At 47.0% G+C, this 22970-nt stretch overlaps 1 protein-coding gene across 1 annotated transcript in view; it reads right to left on the reverse strand.

Annotated features, from left to right (window-relative positions):
• Positions 1-19385, reverse strand: part of LIMS1 (LIM zinc finger domain containing 1) — a 100808-nt gene extending 81423 nt beyond the window's left edge. Inside the window, exon 1 of the mRNA XM_060118063.1 lies at positions 19265-19385. Coding sequence (XP_059974046.1) covers positions 19265-19296 — 32 coding nt within the window. The 5' untranslated portion in view covers positions 19297-19385. The remainder of the gene's footprint in view (positions 1-19264) is intronic.
• Positions 19386-22970: the final 3585 nt, after the last annotated feature.

Here is a 22970-nt window from a genome sequence, read left to right on the forward strand (position 1 = left end):
ACTCCTTCAGCTCTTGCGTCTGGAAAACTCTTTATCTCTCCCACAAATCCAAATGATAACCGAGCTGAGTAAAGAATTCTTGCTTGGAAGGTCTTTCCTTTCATCACTTCAAATACGTCAAGCCACTCCCTTCTGGCCTGTAAGGTTTCTGCTGAAAAAATCTGACGAACTTAACAGTTCTGAACTGTACACTTAAAAGTGGTTAAATGGTAAATTTTACATTATGTATGTTTTAGCACCATAAGGAAAAAACAAAAGCAATTAGAAATGAGAACTAAACTGGGGAAAAAAAGGAGTCCAGTTTTCAAAGCGTTTTCACCTCCACCATTTCATTATTATTCTTTCCATTTTACAAATGAAAAACTGAGGTCCAAACACCACATCAGGGCAAAGCACGGATCAGCTCCCCAGCCAGCGGGCTCTGCAGCCCAGGGCTCGCCCCCTCTCTGGACAGCCTTCTCGTTCTTCTTACTCCCCCTCTCTCCACCAACCTTCAACTGAACAATTTAATGATCATCCGGGGGTAAAAGCATTATTCATAAGACTAAGGGAAAAACCTGTGACCATCTGCAAAAGTAGGTATTTTACAGAGGATGGGCACATACAACACCTTGTGTGTCCAGCACCCATTTCCACATCTGGATGCATTAGGATGCTTTCAGCTGCAAGGAACAAAAACACCCAAAGTCAAGCTGGTGTACACTATGAGAAATTTATCACACATAATTGGGAGATCAGGGTTGGGAGAGACCCAGGCCCAGGACAGATCAGAAGCTCACAAATCCAGGTTCCTTCCATCCTCAGTTCTGACAGCTTCGTGCCAGATTTGTCTCAAGGCTGATCCCTTCATGGTCGCAGGATGGCTGCCAGGGGGGAACGAGGACTACCATTTAATCATCTGCAGGTTCATTACTACCATTATTACAAAGGGCACTGAAAAAACAAAAAACAAAAAAACAAACAAAAAAGAAAAACACAGGGAATGGATGCTGCTAGGCAAGCAACAATGCCCACTCTGCAGTGTCTCAAACTTTTATAGGTCCATGAATCCCCCAAGGATCTCATTCAGTGGGTCAGGGCGGGGTTAGGTCATAGGTGATGCTGAGGCTGCTGCCCCCCCTCCCCCAGCATCTGACTGCCTCGTCTTGTATCTGTCAGGCTGGCTGCCGGGGCGCTTGGGAGCTCACCATGCAGCTCTCCCTCGGCTGCACAAACACACAATGGTGACAAATCAACCATAAACTCCAGCCCTAACGCAGATACCAGAGCCGCCCCGAGCGAAAGACATCAACACCATATCAACCCAGCACCCCCTGGAGTCTGTGGCTTGGAAACATTTCTTAGTGAGAACTGTTCCTTCGAATACTGTTTACTGTATGAACTAGTCCCTCCCAAGGTTCAGGCCGCTGAAGACCCACCCCCCCCGCCAACCTTCTCTGGCATCCTGCTGCACCTCTACTCGGTCCCAGGCTGCAGACTTTACTCTCCTGTCTCTCTGGGTCTCTCTCTTTAACGTACAGGAAAATCCTTCAAAAGGAATAAGTCTCAGCTGTGTCTGCAGACCCCACTGGGCACCTGGTGCTCAGATTAACAACAGTGCCTGAATCACCTTTGTTTTTAAAAGGATGGACCACAACCAGGCAGAAAACATTTGTTTTCCCTGATCCACCCCCGTTTCTAGTGCTGACGCCTCCGTTCTCCTTCTGTGAGACCAAGTGAGGAAGCCCTGCGCCCCCGGGTGGACACCTGCCCACTGAGGCCAGGCCGACCTGCTGCTCCCGACACCGGGATCCTGAGCCCAATGACACAGCGGGTAAAAAAGCCAGAAAGGACTCATCCCAAGAAAGGCAATCTGAAGACAGGGTGACTAACACCCCGGTTCTTTCCAAGACATGAATAATTAGTTTTCCTCTTATCTACAATTTCACAACCTTTCCAATAACCCCCTTTCTTGACTTAGGTTAGCCAGAGCTGCTTTCTGTTGTCTGTAACCAAAAGAGCCCAGTGGACAGACAGAATGACTGCGGAGAACCACGCACTTCCCTGCACAGCAGGACGGGTCACTCAGCTTCAGAGATGACCCAGAGCCCTTCACCTGACAAGGGGACGGGGTCCATCAGCACATGTACTCTGTGCCCCTTTGCAAACATGGAGCGATTCCTTCTGTGTTTTATGGCCAACAAAGAGGGCACTTCAGACATCAACGAACGGTACTTTCCCAAAGGAAAGCCCCAAACTGGAAGGGTCCACACTGCACGGCTGACACAGCTACAAACAAGGCACAAGTCCTGCCACGAGGGCTCACCTCACACACTCTAGAAACGGACCTGTCTTCCTCAAACGTGCAAAGGAAAATGACCAGAGAAAGAAGCAAGCCACAGAAAAAGATACCCGGGTTCCCCTAAGACCAGAGACGCACCCTTCCCAAGAACCATAACAAGAAGAACGCGCCAGGAGCTGTGAATTCATGGTCAGTGGACATAGTGGGCGTTGATCACATCCTAACTCACCGCATGAGGCCAGTGCTACCCTGACACCAAAAACCAGACACAAAATAAGAAAACTATAGAACACAGGGATTATGAACTCAGACTCAAAAATCCTCAAAAAAAAAAAAAACCCAAAAACAAAAAAACAAAAACCTAAGGAAACCTAAAAAATAAAACATTGCAAACATCTAAAAAGGATTTTACACCGTGATCAAGTGGAATTTACCCTAGGAATGCAAGTTTGGTTTAATATCCAAAAATCAATCGATGTAATATACCATATTTACAGCCTAAAGGACAAAAACCAAAATCCCCGATTCTATCAACGGGCGTAGAAAAAGGATTTCAGCAGCCTTTCATGATAAAAAACACTCCAAAAACTAGGAATAAAAGAGATATACTTAATGGTCAAAAGATGAATGCTTTCTCCAAAAGATCAGAAACAAGACAAGGAGGCCACTTCTAGTCATCCTTGTACTGGTGGGTCTACACATACAGTGGATTATTACTGAGCCTTAAAAAGGAAAGAAATTCCGACACAGGCTACAAAATGGATGAACCTTGAGGACACTGTGTCGAGTGAAATAAGCCAGACACAAAGGGACAAATCCTGTGTGATATCCACTGAGACAGAAAGTCGATGGTGGGGCAGGGGCTGGGGGAGGGGACGGGGAGCTGATGCTTAGTGGGGACAGAGGTTCAGTTTTACAAGATGAAAGTTCTGGAGACGGATGGTGGGGACATTATGAATGTATTTAATACCACCGAACGGTGCTCTCAAAAATGGTTAATTTTACACTCCAGGTGGATAGTGTCAGAATTGAATTAAAATGTAGGACAAACTGTAGCATAGATAATGCTGCCAAAATCTTTTCACATCAAATTCTCTTCACATTTACAATTCCTTTCTTGGGTTTGATTTACAGAAGTGGATTTTCTGGATTACAAGTTATAAATCATTTCAGACTTGATACATACTGCCAAATTATTTTCCTAACAAATTTTACAAATATACCCTCATACCAGTGATATAAGATAATTATGTTTTTAATAAGATCTGCTAATATTGGAGGCAACTGATAATGTCTATTTTATTTCTTTGATGAATCACTAATCACGCTGGGACATTTTTTGTACTTTTGTACATTAATTATATATCCTCTTTTGTTTCTCTTTTGTTATAGTATCTCTGTTCATGTTCTAGGGTTTTCATATTCTGATCAACGCATAATACCAATATTTTCTATGTTGCTTTTGTTGCAAGTGTTTTTCCCAGTCTGTTTTTTGTTTGTAATTTTCAGAAATTTAATTTATTCTTATTCAAATATCTTTCCTTTTGTAACTTGTTCCTAAAACTTCTAAATTTAAAAAGTACTTCTCATTCTAGGACTTTCCTGATTAGAATCCGCCTGCTGGAGCTTCCCTGGTGGAGCAGTGGTTAAGAGTCCGCCTGCCAATGCAGGAGACACGGGTTCGAGCCCTGGTCTGGAAAGATCCCACATGCCACAGAGCAACTAAGCCCATGCGCCACAACTACTGAGCCTGCGCTTTAGAGCCCGCGTGCCACAACTACTGAAGCCCGCACACCTAGAGCCCGTGCTCCCCGACAAGAGAAGCCACCGCAATGAGAAGCCCGCGCACTGCAACGAAGAGCAGACCCCGCTCTCCTCAATTAGAGAAAAGCCCACGCGCAGCAACGAAGACCCAACGCAGCCAAAAATAAATTAATTTATTTTATAAATTATCTTATAAATTTAATTTAATATTATTTTATAAATTTAATTTATAAATTAAAAAGTACTTCTCAGTCTGAGAAAGTTAATAAACATTTCTATTATATTTTAGCATTTATCTGGCTGAATTTTATAAGTAACTATTAAATATTATCCATCTGGAATTTCTTCTGATGTAATAATATAAGGCTATAAAGCTATAAACTGGTTTTCCCCCCCTAACTGCTAACAAATGATCTCACCATTTGTGGGACACTAATTGAATAATTTGCCTTTTTCCCCCTGAAAAACTCATTATCACAGAGCTTGTGTGATGACCTATGATGTGTAAACAGCCAACACGGCTCATGTCCCCCCCCCACCACATTCTTCCCTGCAGTAACCAGCTTTCTGTTATTCTTGCCCCTTTATTCCTCCAAAGAAAGAAACGTCAGGATAATTCTATCAATTTTACCAGATGGCTCCCACCTGGAATTTTGATTAATGGTATTGAAGCTATATATTAATATGGAAAACTGAAGAAGTTCACAAGAAAAAATGTTCATGTTTGATCCAGAAGATTTCACCCATTCACCTGGAAGCCTCACTGGCGCAGAACGGCATCTTCCCGTGTCCGAGAACTGTTCCTGCACTAATCCCGAGGGAGAGAAGAAATACTGAAATGCTGCACAGAATTACTGAAATTACATGGAGTTGAAATAAGCCTTCAAATCTATTTTAATGCTGACTGAAGGCATCTTTATTAGCATTTACTCACGTGTTATTGTTATAACATTAACATTGTTAATGTTATACGGCAACATTTAAAGAGCTCTACCTCACTAAGCCAAACCCCATACATACCAAATAAAACATATGACACCATTATTTATTCCTTTGACAAGCACTTACTGAGTGCCTCCTGTGTGCTCTGCATTGTCACTTGGGCGTGGGATACACAGGTATCCCAAAAAGCATCAGCAGCTTTTTGTGGGACAATGTTGCATTCTTACAACTTAAGCCCTTTAATCAAAATTTATCTAACAAATCCAACCTCAAATTTTGACTTTCATCCCATTTGTTTAGCTAATCTCTAGCAATGCTTCCTCCTGGGAGGCATGATTAACCAAGACTGCGTAAAACAAAGCTTCATTTCTAAAAAGTTCCCAAGCCCTGTATCCTTGGCTTTCCCATCACTCACTTAATCTGTCTGCTGCAGCCTTCACGTTCCAGAAACTATCACCACAACTTCCTTCATAGAAAGCATCTAAATGACCAAACGTATTATCAGAAAGAGATGTGGGTGTTTCTTTATTTTAAAAATCAAAAGGGCTCAAGCTGGGAAAACGCTTCTTTTTAAGTCTGGTCTCACGGTCCTCAAATGACCTTTGTGGGAAAAAACAGACCTCTAAAATTTTGAGGAATCGCTGGGACTTTTTTGTCTGTTGTCAAATTCAATAGACAGCTATATAATAAAATTAAGCACCGCTTTCTAAACTTCACCGATGTCCTTTGTCATCACCAGTAACATGAGAGAGGGGAAAGCACCTGACAAAGGCTGGAAAGCCCAGTTCTAACACAGGGAAGCAGAAATCACGCAGCTTACATACGCATAAGTACCCACGCTAACACATTCTGTTAAAAGCACAAAGAAACTGCCTTAAACAGACATCTGCAGATGCCTTCTGCTGTGTGCAAATCTGGCAAATGCCCAAGAGACAAAAAGTGCTCTCATTTCCTGATGCGAGGAAGCCAGCATTTAAAAAAAAAAAGGACATTAAGTCCAGAACCACCATTAAATTATCTCAGACATTAGCCTGGCACCCACTTCAAAGTTACATCATTGTAATTCTGGTCTGTCTTATAAAACAGATAACCTAGTGTCCTATACATATATCTTAAAAAATTTTTTAAACATATTTTTTTCATCATCATCCTTAATCATGTAAATATACTCAATCACCCGAAACCGGCTAAGTGCTAACAGAACTTTCCAGATTCTAGTCGGAGCTGAAGCTCCTACTATCTTAGACTCATTTTTTTTTAAAATTTATTTATTCTTGGCTGCGTTGGGTCTTCGTTGTTGCATGCAGGCTTTCTCTAGTTGCGGCAAGCGGGAGCTACTCTTTGTTGCGTTGCGTGGCCTTTTCAGTGCAGTGGCTTCTCTTGTTGTGGAGCACGGGCTCTAGGCGCGCGGGCTTCAGTAGTTGTGGCACGGGGGTCAGTAATTGTGGCTCACAGGCTCTAGAGTGCAGACTCAGTAGTTGTGGCGCACGGGCTTAGTTGCTCTGCAGCATGATCTTACCGGACCAGGGCTCGAACCCGTGTCCCCAGCATTGGCAGGCGGACTCCTAACCACTGTGCTACCAGGGAAGTAGACTCATTTTTGAAAACAGAAAACTAGTCTCAGCCATGTTCCCTGTAAAGCCAAGGATCCTTGGCTTCTACAAAAACATCACTACCCACACTCCAAAAACAAAGGCTGCTCGTTTGGTGGATGAATTACTCCACCTCCAGATTCTAATGAAGACTACTCTCTCATCCCTGACACAGGTCTCATGGTGACAAAATCTACACCGTGCTTCACAGAAAGAACAGTTCTGACAGCAATCCATCAGGACCCAAGGGAATTGGGGTATTCTAATGCGGGCAATGACCTTAAACTGTGATGTTTTGGACACCATTTTACCACACTCTCTCCGAAAGAGAAAATTTGAAAGTAGTGAATGAATATTTATTTTGTTGTAAAATTTCCCATTAGAATATCAGAAAGAGGCATTCAGCTCAAGCCTGAGGAGTCAGACTCAATTTTAACCTATATTCAAACCTCTGAAGAATAAATCCAAGCTGCAAGGAAGGCATAAGCCAGACGCCAGAGGTCCCTTCTTTAATTATGGGCTCATTACTGATTAGCAGGGGTCGTTTTTACGTTTCTGCATCTGCCTCTGTGAGCCCAGTACTGACAGCACGACTGCCCTAGAGGGCGTCCAGGCACTCGAGGCAGCGGCTGCTGATCTCCCCATCACGTTCCAAAGATTCGAGAGAGACATCCTCGACTGACGTCACCACATCCCGCCCCTCCCCGGCTGTCCTCCAGTGGAGACGGCAGGACGCCAGCAATTCCCACAGAAGCCCCGCCCGCAGGGCCACCGCCTGGACCTGGACCTGGCCGGGGTCACCTCCTGGGCAGGCTCAGGGGCTCATGAGCTACTGGAGGAGACCCACCCCCACCGAGGGAAGGCGCACGGCTCAGAGCACGGGTCTCGGCCCCAACCGAGCCCTCTTGGAACAGGAGCACGACGATCGGGCACCACAACCACGTGCTCGTCCGAGTGCAGGGCTCCCGTGCAGCACGAGGCTCAGGGGGCGAGTGTGGGGCAGCAGCAGCCATGGACAGGGGCCTGGACCGAGTCACCTGACAGCGCGCACCATCTGTCACCTGGTTACACTGGGTTACCAAGTCGTCACGGAGGAAGAGGAAGCTTCTCTTCTCAAAAGCGCGGCAGCTAAGACAGGAAATGCCTTCAACTGCAGCATCACGACATCAGCCGAACCCTAAGGAGTTAACCATCTGGGTGGGAAGTACGCAAAACGCGGCCCCCAGGCCTGTGAGCTCAGAGTTCTCACGTGTTCACCCGTGTTCAGGAAACCTCCTCTCCTCCCTCTTTCCTGACAACCAGCATGGAGGGTGCGTGATGTGCGGGGCCCCGTTCGTTCTGGATGTCTCACACGTGGAAACTGGTCTAACTCCGTGACCAGCACGTGAGACCAGCGCTATTCCCTTTGCTCCGCACCCGAGGCAGAGGCGAGCCGGGCCACCCCCAGCGGGTGAGCGCAAAGCTGGGGTCTGAGCACAGGCTCTTTCCCATGGTAACATCTGATCGCACAGCTCTTTTCATCCCCGTAACATGGAGCTGGCAGGGGTACAGGAGCGCCAATGGGCCGGTGCTCCAGCTGGAAAAACCAACATCCCTGGAATCAAGTCACCAGAATTCAAGCTCCAGCTCCTTCCTGGGTCAGCTTCCTATCCTGACCGCATCTTTCAAATTCCCAAATCTCCGATTCTTCATGCGAAAGTAAGGATGTTCGTATTTATTCTTATTAGTCATTCACCTACTTACTGAGCATCTAAGAGGTGCCAGGCATTGTCGCTAGATCCTGGGACACAGGCTGAACTGAGAAAAACCACCTCTGAAGGGAGTGGGGTGTAGGGTGGAGCTCTGGGGAATCACCCCTCACAAGCGACGTGGCAGGTTTTATACCATTGGGGTCATGGTGCACGGGGCTGGCAGCGGGGCTGGGGAGGGAGGAGGGGGAGCCACAGGGCTGGACTGCCAAGGCAGCACGGAAAAGATCACTCCAGAAACGAACCCAGAGGACTGGGAACACCTCACAAGGCACAAAATGTTGGGAAACAGGATATGTAAAAACCTGAAGACACAAAAGAAAAAGGTGTGTCCTAATTTCAAACAGTTCTCAGAACACATTTCTTCTGGGGAACTGGGGGAAGGGAGGGGCGGATGAATCACAAATGGGGCTGTCAAGGTAGGGACTGGGGGATGAAACAGAAGGTTTCATAAATCCCAAAGCTCTGCACACACAGACGAGGTTCAGGACAATCGTTACTAAGGCCCAAGTCATCACCAACGGTCAACATTCCCCTGTGATGTGAGGCTCGCACAGACACAGCCCGGACAAGCTCAGACACAGGCTCCAAGACCTGTCCTGAGCTCTGCTCCAGAGGCACCGGGGGGCTTCATACCTTCCCACCCTTTCCATGCAAAAGTTCAAATCCAAACAACTGCAGTTCTCAGCCAGACGGTCTGCATCTGGAGAAGCCAGCCTGTGTTTCTAACAGTAGCTTAGAGGAAGCTGAGATCTGCAGGGTCCTTATAAAGACCTTTCAGTCCCCCACTTCTGGGGGAGATGTAAGAGTCCAACACCAAAAACACTGTGCCGCTTCCCTCCAACCTCCATAGTCTCTGATGAAAACCTGTTGTCTTTCCAATTCCTTCCCATAAACGAATGGTGTCAATTTGCTCTGGCTGCTTTCAAGGTTGGTTTTTGTTGTTGTTGCTTTAATATTTACCTCTTTATTTATTTGGCTACACCGGGTCTTAGTTGCGGCACGCAAGATCTTTAGCTGTGGCATGCGAACTCTTAGTTGCGGCATGTGGGATCTAGTTCCCTGACTAGGGAACTAGGGATTGAACTCAGGTCCCCTGCACTGGGAGCGCAGACTCTTAGCTACTGGACCACCAGGGAAGTCCCTTTCAAGGTTTTTTTTTTTTTTTTTTTTTTTTAATGTCTTTAGTTTTTAGAAGCTTAATTATGATATGTCTTGGCCTGAAATTTCTTGGGTTTATCCTATTTGTGGTGTGTGCAGCCTCTTGAATCTGTAGGTTTACGTTTCTTGCCAATTTGGGGAAATCTTTAGCCATTCTTTCCTCTGGGCCTTTTCCACCCCACGCTCTTCCTCCTCTGCTTTCAGAAATCCAAGGTCCCACAGGTCCCCAAGGCTTTGCTCTGTTCCCCAGTCTATTTTCTCTGCCGTGAGTGCGGGTGAGGCCACAGTTGTTTTTGGGTGTTTGGTTGAAGTTGAGCATTTACTGTCTACACATTTTTCTTCTTGTTAGACTGTCTTTCCTGGTCTAACAGAGAACAGTCTTCATTGTGACATGTTTTGGGTCTGTACCTGCTGGCATTTCTAGATGGCCAGAGTCTGGGATAAGACGGGGATAAGAAGGTAAAAAGAAAACCCAGACGACTCATCACCCCATTGTTCATAGACCCCATGGTCCCTGCCAGCTTGCCTTCTGTGGAGAGACCACATTTCAGAACTTTTTTTTTGGCCGTGTCATGCAGCTTGTGGGATCTTAGTTCCCCGACCAGGGATCAAACCCAGGCCCACGGCATTGAAAGCACCAAGTCTTAACCACTGGACTGCCAGGGAATTCCCCACATTTCAGAGTCTTACACTTGTTTTATACATAATGTCCAGCGTTTATTGTGCTTAGTGGGAGGAATAGGAAAATGTCCACCTGATCCATACTTCCCAGGTTCAACAGTTTGAATGCTGGGAAAAAATCTAAAGGTTAATACTTTGTGACATGTGAAAATTCTATGAAATTCAAATTTCAGTGTCTGTAGTTAAAAGGTCACTGGAATGCAGCTGTGCCCATTTACTTACATGCTGTCTACAGCGGCTTTCACGCTACAACAGCACAGCTGAGCCGAGGTGACAGTATCTACCACGTGGCCCTTTAGAGAAAAGGCCTGATGGGGGGCCCTGATCATCCACAGCTGCCAACATCATCGCCTCCTGACAGGAGGACCCACTGCCTTCCCTCACGCAGACACGGGTGTGGGAGCCCAGTCAGGCTTCTGGGCCGCAGCTTCCAAGAAGACGTGCAGGTCGAGGCCACGTTCACACCAGCACTAAGACAGCAACTGCCTCTCTCACTCTCCTCTCACGGGTCACTGTGAAGTCTTCCAGAAGCTACATGACATGAAGTATTACAAAAGATGAAAAGCCAGCTGTCTTCCATTAAGACATTGACGAGATCTGCCCAAAAAGTATTTTTTTTTTTTTTTTTTTTTTTTTTTTTTTTTTTTTTTTTTTTTTTTTCTTTTTGCGGTATGTGGGCCTCTCACTGTTGTGGCCTCTCCCGTTGCGGAGCACAGGCTCCGGATGCGCAGGCCCAGCGGCCATGGCTCACGGGCCCAGCCGCTCCGCGGCATATGGGATCCTCCCAGACCGGGGCACGAACCCGTATCCCCTGCATCGGCAGGCGGACTCTTAACCACTGCGCCACCAGGGAGGCCCCCCAAAAAGTATTTTTAAAGCCATTCTTCTCTATACGTCTAAAGTATTTTAAAGCCACTCCACTCTTCACTATTTGGTTTCTTTGGAAAATAATCACAAAATATTTATGTTAACATACAAAAGGTTGATTAAATTTCAAATACAGCAAATATCAAGAAGCTCTTCAGGATCCTCAATAATTTTTAAGAGTGGAAAGTGGTCGTGAGGCCAAGAAGTTTGAGAACTGCTTCTTTAGATCCAACAATCAATTTATACACTTTATAGGAAACAAAGAAGTTAAACTATGCCCAGAGGATACGACCTGCCAAATCCAGACTGTAGGAAATTCTTCAAAACAAGGAACCTGTTTCTTCAACAAAAAAAATCACAAGAACAGGAAGGGGGGAAAATAAAGATGGAAGGGGTACCTATATGTTAAAAGAAACTGAAAGACTTATCAAGCTCTCAAAAGGTATGAACCTTATTTAGATCCCAATTCAGAAAAAACTATAAAGTGAATGTCTGAGATAAAACGAGAATTGAACACTAACTGGGTAGTTGATGATATACAGGAAATAGTACTAATCTTTTTCAGGTGGGATAATGATGTTGTAGTTATGTTTAAAAATCTTTTCTAGAAGAGTCCTTACCATCTTAGGATACCTATTAAAATCTCTAGGGACTTCTCTGGCGGTCCAGTGGTTAAGAATCCTTGCTTCCACTGCTGGGGGTGCGGGATTGATCCCCGGTCGGGGAACTAAGATCCCACATGCTGCGAGGCCAAAAAATAAAATTAAATAAATAAAATCTCTAGGATACGACACAGGGCAGAGCAGAGGGACAGGACTGGGCCTCGGTCACAGGTGAGGTCACGCCAAGCAGTGAGGACTAAAGCTAAGGTAGGACATGGGGACACATTATTCTACTTTTTGTGTTTATGTCTGAACTCTCCATTAAAAAAAGTTTAGGGGTTTCCCTGGCGGTCCAGTGGTTAAGACTCCTCGCTGCCACTGCAGGGGGCACTGGTTCGATCCCTGGTCCGGGAACTAAGATCCTGCATGCTGCACAGCACAGCCAAAACATTAAAAAATTTTTTTAAATTAAAAATAAAACAAGTTTAAAAGTACAGACTTCATGACATTCTTCCCCAGAAGCAGGGGATAAGGCTGGCCAATCTGCACTGGCACGACTCCCATGCGGGGAGCTCTGCAGCCCACGTTTCAGGAGCGGCTCTACCCGGTTCCTGACTCTCCCCCGTGACGTGCCAAGTAAACCGGGCTCCCGATTGAAGGCTGGCATGTCCCTACCTCCTGAGGGGCTCAAGAGACACTGCCTGGGGCCCATGTCTTACATAAATGACAGCAAAGCTATAATAACTGGTGACAAATGATCAGTTTCTCCTTTAATTTCGCAAAGACTTTTTTAACTTCTCCTCTGGTACCTGGACACAAATAACCCCCACACAAGACAGACAACGAGCTCCACACTGCATCGTAACCACACACCCCCCGGCTGACAGTACCGGACAGCGCACAGGACAGACCTGCACTGAACTGGAACGTTGGTCCCCAGATTTGTCAAGGTCACCACCACATGCGCAGCACAGCCAGGAGCTCAAAATGAAAACAAACACACACACACACACACACACACACAGACACCAAACGTAAGTGAAGAACGTGATCTCACCTGATACGTTCTCGGCTGGGCCTCCAGAGTGAGATCCGGCACCCTCCAAGTTCAGAAAGAAGGACCGTCCGGCAGTGAGATGATGTAGCTCCCTCGCGGCTGCCATGCTCGGGGAGCAACTATTAACCACACAAAGAGGACGCCTTGAAAGCGAGGAGAAGTGGGAGCCACAGCCTCGCCTGAACAGGAGGGGACACGGGGAGGGGGCACAGCTCAGCATCAACCTCGGTTCATCTCACCCTGTCCCTGTGACGCGGGGACTTCCCAACCTCCTGTGCTGTTTCCTCATCTGTAAAATGGGCATAAAAATCCTGCCTCAAAGTGCAGTCGTGTCAGATTTGTGAAACAGATGTTTAACTCCTTTAAAGTACTTGTGTCATCGCAGGTCATTAATAAAAGATGGTTATTACTAAGAAAGTTTCCAAAAGAGGGGCCTAGCCATGAAATGAAATAATCTAAACAGGGATGACATCATTTGAACTTCTTCCCAGTGGTCCGTGGATGCTGGGCCTCTGCCTGAAGAGTTAAGTTAAACCACATGTGAAGGCCATCTCGTCTTAGCCCACGTTCTGCGAATTTATTCAAGCACTGTCACAGACACTCAGAAGAGCTGGCTCTGGACTCTTCAACTCACTAATGAATGAAGGAATAAAAGGAGAAATAAAGCTCATTTCAATCCCGTTTGTTTTTTCTTGGACGTCTAACAAACATGATGAAGATGTTCCTTTACTTCCAGAGCCTACAATTTGGCAGAAAAGATTAGATATCTATACGAGTAACTATAACATAAAACAGAAGTTGATAACTACCCGAAAAGAAGCCAAAGTGCTTTGGGAGGAAAGACACAAGCTCTGAGCCCTGAGCCCCCAGCACACAACCTCAGTCCACGTTGCAGGAACTCAGTATCCAGGGGCCAGAGGCAACCCTGCCCCGACTGCAAACAAGACACAGGAGAGGAAGGTTTTCCAGCCCAAGAGAGCCGCGTGGACAGAGGCCCTGCGATGGGAGAGCACCGGATGTTTTCAGAACCAAGGGGCCTGTGACAGGCTGGAAGGTGACAAACAGCCTGAACTCCAGGCGCGGGAGTTTGGCCCTTATTTGACAGGCAATCGGGAGTCTTCTCAACATTCTGAAAAGAGGGGGGGCACGACCCACGTGATGCTTTAGGAGAATCTGGAACCGACATGAATGACAACAAACTGAAAGATTCTCATGAGCTGGGACCACATCCCATCCGCCTGGGAATCTCCGCAGCCACACCCACCTGGCACCTGAGAACCACATGCCGCATCCATCCACCATGTCGAGAAGGAGAAGGATCCACCAATGGCCCAGTGCCACCACCAGCTGTGCCCACACGCCCCCCCAGGCGGGCCCTGTGCTGCTTGGCAACGCGCCGGCCTCAGGAGTCGAAACAGACACACGAAACACGACACAAGGACTACCACTCTCCCCGTGAGAAGTACCTCACGGTCTGTCTAAACAGATGGTCAGACTTGTCTCCTAACAGATGCACCAGCAGAGGAGCCCACCAACAGGAAGGCCTCTCGGGCTGGCCCTGTGGGGACAGCGCACGGGGTGGAGAGGAGACCCAGGCCTCCGGGGACGAAGAGCCACCATCACCAGCACGAGGGCCTCAGAACCCCAAGTCCCCAAGGATGCGCTTCACAAAAGGAATCCACTTCAAAGAGGTTGACATCCGGGACCTTTGTGATACACTAGCTCTGGGGCAACATCTAATACTTCATCCAGACGTTTCCAGAATTACCATGTTCATGGGGCTCAGATACACCAGACAAGGTCTCACCTGGGCGTCTGCAGCCTATGGGGATGTCCCAGGGTCAGGACCGCAGGTAAAACCGGGGAAATCCGAGTGAGATCGAGGGACTGCATGACCGTTGATACTGTGGCTTGGATCGCGCACCACCATTTTGCAAAATGTTAGCCATGGGGAAACGGGGTAAAGGATACACTGGATCTTTCTGAATTCTTTCTTACTGCTGAATGGGGCCCTACGTGACCTCAGGTGAGCTACGTCGCTCCTGCGTGTCCCAGCCCAAGCCCACCCTCCACCCTCCGCGCCCCTCCCCTTCGACAGGATGCACTGGCCACGGCCAGCTGTGTCTGCACCTTCCAACCCACACACAGAGTGTCACTGTGGACTCATCAAGGCAAAAAGTATGCTCCGACGTGAAAAGGATGCAGGAACGTGACCCCCTCTCCCGTGAGCCCCTGTGTGCAAACGTCTGATGAGATGAAACGAGAGATGAATGGTCGTCGCACAAGGGGTAAAACCACAGCTGCTGGAGGGTCCACAGAACGTGGCAATGGGCACCCCAGCTCTCACTTCTCTAGTATCTTAAAATTAAAGTTTTTGGAAGACAACCTGGCCACGGGCCAGCGTGTAATGTAGATGTCATTTCTGTAGGCAGGAAACCACAGCTTAAAGCACAATTAACGAGAAATGTAAAATCGACCAGCAGTTTGAGATGCTTTTCCTTCTATTTAAGTGCAGCCCTAGTTGAGAACGTGACCTACGCTGAGGTTTATTTACATGATCTTCTGAGGAACAGACACAAGATTACTGAAAACAGAGGCTCCTGGGGTAAAGCTCTGTGCTTCCATCACCGACCTAGATCTGCCTTCCCCACTGCAGGCCCCCGGACCCTGAGGAGGGCAGGAAGGTCCGTCCCCTCGGGGAGGAAAGGGAAGGCCACTCACTGCACCCACATCCAGCAGGAGAAAGAGCGTCCAGGAGTGGTTCAGGGTCACCCCAAAGGAAAGGGGGGACGATGAATAGTCAAGACAGCAGTCCTGACAGTCCTAGGCCTGCAGGGCACACGGCAACCAGAACTGAGGCATCTTTCCTACTACCAAGTTTTCATTAGTTTCCTTAAACTAAGTGCTCAATTTCCTCAGCGCACAAACAGGCAGAGAGCACTGAAGACCTACGAAGACCCTCACTGTCAGGACACCTTCCCTTTTCATAACACGCTGGCATCGTGCCCGGAAAAATCCTTCAGGGCAAAAGTTGCTTTTCCCCTAGTGGTTCTTCAAGTCCCACTAAAACTGCCTCCAACTAGAAAGCACTCACTACAACAAGCATTTGCCACACATTTCTAAGAAAACTCTTTGTAGATTTCCCTTTTTAAATATTCCAAATATCTGCATTTCCCTCATGATTTCAGGTTATGTTAACAGTGGCTCTCAAAGGGTGATCTCGAAACCCTGGAGGGTCCCCAGACCTTTTCAAGAAGCCTGGGGATGAAAACTGTTTTCATAATAATGCTAAGAAGCCCCGGAAAGATGCTGAGCACCCCACATGGTGCTGGCACTCTCACTGATAGTGCAAAGGCAGCCGTGGGCCCAATGCCAGCCCCCAGCACCAATCAAGGCAGGGGCAGCGGTGATGGGACCCAGCGCCTCACCCCCAGGCACCTGCAGGGAAAGAACACCCCTTTCCCTTCTCAGTGTCCCTGATGACAGCGGTGTTGCCCCAGTCACTCTGGGAAAGTCTACGCTCCTGAGAAAGCTAAACATGGAATCACCACGCACCCAGCCACTGCTCTCTTGGACAATTATTCCAGAGAAAGGGACGCTTATGGTGACACCAAAAACCTGTCCACAAACGTCCATATGTCCTTATTATTAATAGCCAAAACCGGAAACAGCCCAAATGTCCTTCATTTGTCCCTCATTTGACAGTTAAGCTGTCCTATATACACCCACCCTGAGGAGGACTACTAAGCCATAAAAGGAGAAACTACAATACACACAACAGCCTGGACGAGTCTCCAGGGAATTAAGCTGACTTGTTTAAAATGCAATCCCAAAGGTTAAGAACGGTATGATTCCACTCATACAGTATTTCTGAAATAACAAAACTTTAGAGATGCTGAATGGATGCGTGGTTTAAAGAGCAGGCGGAGGAGAACACAGAGGAAAATGGAATAGGAGGGACCCTTGGGGTGAGGGCACTAACTGTCCTCTATCTGGACCTCGGTGGATACACACACCCACACTCGTGATAAAATTACACAACACACACACAACTACAGGTAAAACTGGGGAAATCTGAATAAGATTAATGGATTGTATGACCATCAGTACTGTGGTTGAGACTGTGCACTACAATTTTGCAAAATGTTATCAATGGGGGAAACTGGGTAAAGGATACACTGGATCTTTCTATACTATTTCTTACAACTGCATGTGAATCTACAATTCTCTCAATAAAAGTTTCTATTAAAAAACGTACACCCGGGCTTCCCTGGTGGCGCAGTGGTTGAGAGTCTGCCTGCCGATGCAGGGGACGCAGGTTCGTGCCCCGGTCCGGGAGGATCCCACATGCCGCGGAGTGGCTGGGCCCGTGAGCCATGGCCGCTGGGCCTGCGCGTCCGGAGCCTGTGCTCCACAACGGGAGAGACCACAACAGTTAGAGGCCTGCGTACCCCAAAAAAACCAAAAACAAACAAACAAAAAGTACATCCATGTTCATAGCAGCGTTATTCACAATAGCCAAAAGGTGGAAACAACCCAAATGTCCATTGAAGGATGAACGAATAAACGAATGGTATAAACATACAGTGGAATATTATTCAGCCTTAAAAAGAAAGGAAATCCTAACACAGGCTACAACATGGATGAACCCTGAGGACACTATATTGAGTGAAATAAGCCAGTCACAAAAAGACAAAGACTGGATGATTCTACTTATATGAGGAACCTGGAATAGTCTAAATCAGAGACAGAAAATACAACAGGGGTGACCAGGAGCTGGAGGGAGAGGGGAATGGGAAGTTGTTTAATGGACAGAGTTTCAGTTTTGCAAGAAAAAAGAGTTCTGGAGATGGACAGATGCCAGCGATGGCCACACAACATTATAAACGTGCTTAATACCACACAGAAAAGTAAGGCATTGTGAAGGGAAAATTCAGGATGGGAATGGGATGGGATCAGGAGATGACCAAGGCTCTTAAAAGGAAAGGGTTATACTCTCTTTTTTTTTTTTGGTTCTACTCTTAATTCATACTGTATACACTGTATTGTTATTCTTTATATCATACATATATTTTAAATTTTGTATTGATTGAATTTTCAATAATTTTTTTTTTTTTTTTTGCGGTACGCGAGCCTCTCACTGTTGTGGCCTCTCCCGTTGCGGAGCACTGGCTCCGGATGCACAGGCTCAGCGGCCATGGCTCACGGGCCCAGCCGCTCCGTGGCATGTGGGATCTTCCCAGACTGGGGCACGAACCCGTGTCCCCTGCAGCGGCAGGCGGACTGACTCTCAACCACTGCGCCACCAGGGAAGCCCGCAATAAATTCTTTTAAAAACAAAAAGAATGTCCTTGATGAAGCAATACAAATTACTGTTATTAAATCTCGAACTTTGACCTCGTATTCTGTTTCTTGTGATGAACAAAGCACTTGGGCTGCATACCACAGTAAGAGGATTGTCTGCAGGGAAAGCACGAGTGTGATCCAGTGCCGGCTGAATTAGATGCTTTTTTTCATGGTCTACCACTTTTACCAGAAAGAATAACAAACTACGGTTTTTACACTTGCACTTGGCAGACATTTCTTGAAACTAAACAAAGTGAGTCTGTTACTTTGAAGAAAACAATTGACAAGAGTTTCCCATCTATAATAAAAATCAAGCTTTCAACTGAAAATTAGAATGTTGGAAAACTTGTATCCACCACCTGGAGCTTGACAGCTTCTCAAACTTAGAGAGTTTCTAAGGAGATCAGCGGTGATATTAAGAAATGTCATTTAGTGATGCTGTATAAAGAGATGTGTCAACATTTGGAAGAGCTGCCTAACTCAGTGAATCAACATTTTCCAAATGAGGGTGATGTTACAACGGGGCACAAGCCCCTTCCAACTGCAGGGCAGACGGTGAATTTTAATGTCATGGAGAGTGAAAACCTCCTTGTAAGGCTTCAGACTCCACATCAAACTAATCTTTAAGAAACATTAAGCTTGTCTAGTTTTGGAGTAATGAAAAATACCGCAACTACGTGAAAAGCTATTAAAGTACTACTGCTCCCTTTTCCAACCACACGTCTGGTTAGGAGCAGATTTTCTTCAGACTTCAACCAAAACGGACCGCAATGGACTGAAAGCAGAGCAGGCAGGAAAATGCAGACATTTAGGAGATATGCAAAATGTAAGAGCAGGGCTCTCGTCACACTAATTTTTTGTTCAGGAAAATGCTATTTTCATAAAGCATGCGTTAGGAAAATGCTATTTTCATAAAGCATGCGTTATGTATGTTGAGATCACAGACTTATTTTACGTTTAATGAATGAGTCAATGTCCTTTAAAGTCTCAGTTTCGTTTCTAATTCGGTAAATCTCGAGCCCTGAGACGTCCCCGCCCTCACGGACGCCTCTCGCAACCCGAGCCGGGCTGCGAGCGCCGGGCGTGGGGAGCGCCGGGCCGGGACGCGGTCCACTCGGGCCGCCGGCTCTGCAGGCCCGTCCGCCAGCGCACGGGGAGGGGCCGGCAGCGCCGCCGACGTGGCTCCGGCTCCGGCTGCGGGTTCACGGCCGCCGCGGCCTTACCTGTTGGTCATTCCTGCCGCCACGCCCAGCATCTCCGGCGGCCACGCGAACCCGCACCGCGTACCCGCACCGCGTACCCGCGCCGCTCCCGCCGCTGCCGCCGCTCCCGCCGCTGCCGCCGATCCTCCTCGCCGCGCGGACTGGCAGGAAGGGGCGGGGCGGGGGCGGAGGCCGCGCCCACCTAGGCTCGGCCCCGCCCAGCCAGCCCCACCCACCCCCCACCCCCGGAACCGCCCGCCCGGATGTCGGCCCCGCCTCCAGTTAGGCCCCGCCCGCGTCGGCCCAGCTCCCGGAACTGCCCAGCCTCCAGCCCGGGTCTCCGAAACCGGGGTCTCGGAGGTCGACCCCGCCTCCAGATAGGCCTCGCCCCTGGACCGCCCCATGTCGGCCCCGCCCCGCCTTGGCTCTGCCCTCGCCTACAGGCCGCCCCGCCCCGCGCGCCGAGGCCCCGCCCTAGCGGAGTAGGACTCTGTCCCGGGGCCTGAGGGCCCGGCCCGGTCGGGGTGCGGGGCCGGGTCGCCCTCCGTCCTGCTCCGCTGTGCCCGCACCTGAATCCCGCGGGCGGGGAAGGTGGGCGGTGTCGGTGCTGATGTGAAGTCAGCTCCGCTCTGACCCGGTGCGCGCTGTGGGGCCAGCTCCCGGAGCTGCAGCAGCGCTGAAGACCCCGTTTACGGACGGTTCTCGCGGAGCGTTCCGGGGAACCCGGTGAGCCCCGAGGGGTGGCGGCTGCCTCTTACGGAGGACTGCAGTGGGGGTGGACGGCGTGCGGCAGCGGAACAGAACTGGTCACACGCTTGTACAGGCAGGGCCAATGCAGTTTGTTTTTAAGAGTAACTGAGAAGGTTTGTTTAACCAGGACATTAATGAAATAAATCACGGTTTCTACACATAATACTACACAGATGTTAAAAAAATAAGAATAGCCAACAAGCACATGAAAAGATGCTCAACATCACTTGTCATCAGGAAAACGCAAATCGAACCGACCTCACACGCAGGGTGTTGTGTTGGTTGAGAAACTGGGGCCCTGGTGCACTGCGGGTGGAAATGTACACTGGTGCAGCCAGTGTGGAGAACAGTACCGAGGGTCCTCAGAAAACTAAAAAGAGAGTTGCCACATGATCCAGCAATCCCACTTCTGGGTATTCATCCAAAAGAGTTGAAAGCGGGGGCTAGAGGAACTTGGGGCTACACCCAAGTTCATTACCAGCATTATTCACAAATGCCAAAGGTGGAAACAGGTCCATGGATGGAGAAATGGATAAACAAAATGTGGTCCATCCATACAATGTAATATTATTCAGCCTTAAAAAGGAAGGAAATTCTGACGTACGCTACAACACGGATGAAACTTGAGGACATTGTGCTGAGTGAAATAAGTCAGACAAAAAAGGACAAATACTATCTGATTCCACTTATATGAGGTCCCCAGAGGAGTCACACTCATAGAGACAGAAAGTAGATGGTGGCGGCCAGAGGCTGGGGGAGGTGGAAGTAAGGAGTTTTGATTAACAGGTACATTTTCAGTTTTGCAAGATGAAAAAGCTCTGGGACTTCCCTGGTGGCCCAGTGGTTAAGGATCCACCTGCCAATGCAGGGGACACGGGTTAGAGCCCTGGTCCTGGAAGATCCCGCCTGCCGTGGAGCAACTAAGCTGGTGCGCCACAACTACTGAGCCCACACGCTGCAACTACTGAAGCCTGCACCCCTAGAGCCCATGCTCCACAACGAAGAGAAGCCACTGTAATGAGAAGCCCGCGCACCGCAACCAAGAGTAGCCCTCGCTTGCCACAACTAGAGAAAGCCAGCGTGCAGCAACAAAGACCCAACGCAGCCAAAAACAAATAAATTAATTTTAAAAAAAAGATGAAAAAGCTCTGGAGGTTGGTTGTACAACAATGTGAATATACTTGACGCTACTGGACTGCACACTTAAAAATGTTTAAGGTCAATTTTATGTTATGTATATTTTACAACAGTTTAAAAAAATAAGGCAGATGATTTGTAGTAATAAAGAATGACCTCTGCAATATATTTTAAGTAAGGAAACAATGAAAAGGAGAAAAGTTTGTTTAGTATGCTGCCCTTCGAGGGAAGAGAAAAGGGAGACACCACCCACAGGCGCGCGCGCGCACGCACACACACACACACACACACTCACCACTTGTATATTAAGAAATATCTGGAAATATAAGATATGCAAGAAACTAGTAACAGTTGAATCTGTAGAGGGTCTAGGGATTAGAAAGGATTAGAACATGCACACAAAATACATTTCCTTAATGGAGTATTATAAATTCATTAAAAATTCTAGTTATAAGAGTAGTAATTTGAGAAAATATGCAGTATGGTTAATTGTATGGGATAAGTTAAAAATTTTATATACAGTGTGTGATTTACAACTGGTTAAAAATGCTTAAATATCAACAGTAGTTCTGTTTGGAGAACAATCTATGTGATGTTTTCCTATATTTCTTTGTTTTCTAGAAAAGAATATGTATTAATTTTTAAAGAAAAAATCAAAATATTTAGAGACTTGTACTTGTCTTGATATCTCATCTCCCAACAAATTTCATCTCCCACTTCTTTTCGAATAAAGAGTTGGGGTTGTTTTGCATATATATTCCAAATGTTCCCAAAAGTAAGAGATTAATTTCATATCAATTGTTTTGCTTAATTGTTGTTGTGGTTATATTTTATAAAGCAGGTTTCTTTTCATGGTAGCTTGCTTCCAACATGCTTTAGTTTGTGATCTATTAATCTTGCTGTCACTTCAGGACACTTGGCTAAAAACTGGCTACCTCTGGGTCTCTAATGGTGGTTTTAAAGCAGTAGTGCATTTCATTATAGTTATCCTGTCTGTGGATGGTTATCTGGGTGAGCTGCTTCTGTGGTTGACCAATGTCTATCACAAAGACGGAAAAAAATATTGTCTCTTGGTCTTAAATGTTAAAGTGTATTTCTTATTTTTCATATTTCCTTGGAGTCTCTCAGGATGAAACCACAATGTCTCCAAGACTGCTTCATTCATTTTTGTTTTGACTCTCATTACTCAGCTTTCAAAAATGAAATTTGGTATTTGTAAGTTTATGTGTTATACGTATGTGGATACACATTTACACACAAAAGGCATCTGATTGGAAATAGTTTAGAGGTTGTATTCAGAATAAACACTTATTTAATGTGGCTTTTCTTCTTTTCATCCTCCATGAATCTCCAATAGACAAGTACATACTAGGAGGACAGGGAAAACAGCGTTTATCTGTCCAGAAATGGTGGGTTAGTTAGACAGCTTTTTCCTGCGTCCTCAGGCGATATATACTGATCTCTTTTCTGGCTCCATAGCAGAAAAGCTCTGCTTATACGTGATGTGTCCTGGTTGAGAGGGAAGGGTGTGGCTCAGGCACATTCCGGTTCAAACCCTCCCAGCCACCTGCTGAGTGGTTCACCTTCTCCCTGCTTCAGACTCCTCCTCCTCAAAAAGGAAATAATAACGGGGCCTACTTCAAAAGTTAGTTAGAGGATTAAATAAGATTCACCTTTCAACAAATATTGGTGCCAGGCACTGGGGAATCAGTAGGGGAAAAAAAGACACAATAGAAGCACTGAGAACAATGCCAGTTACATAGAAGCATAACAATTGTCAATACTCTTTACTATTCAGGAATTCAAACATTACATAAACAGGTAACTTATCAAGAGACAG

The sequence above is a fragment of the Mesoplodon densirostris genome, chromosome 14 (genome assembly GCF_025265405.1).
Source record: "Mesoplodon densirostris isolate mMesDen1 chromosome 14, mMesDen1 primary haplotype, whole genome shotgun sequence".
In the NCBI taxonomy this organism is placed as follows: Eukaryota; Metazoa; Chordata; class Mammalia; order Artiodactyla; family Ziphiidae; genus Mesoplodon; species Mesoplodon densirostris.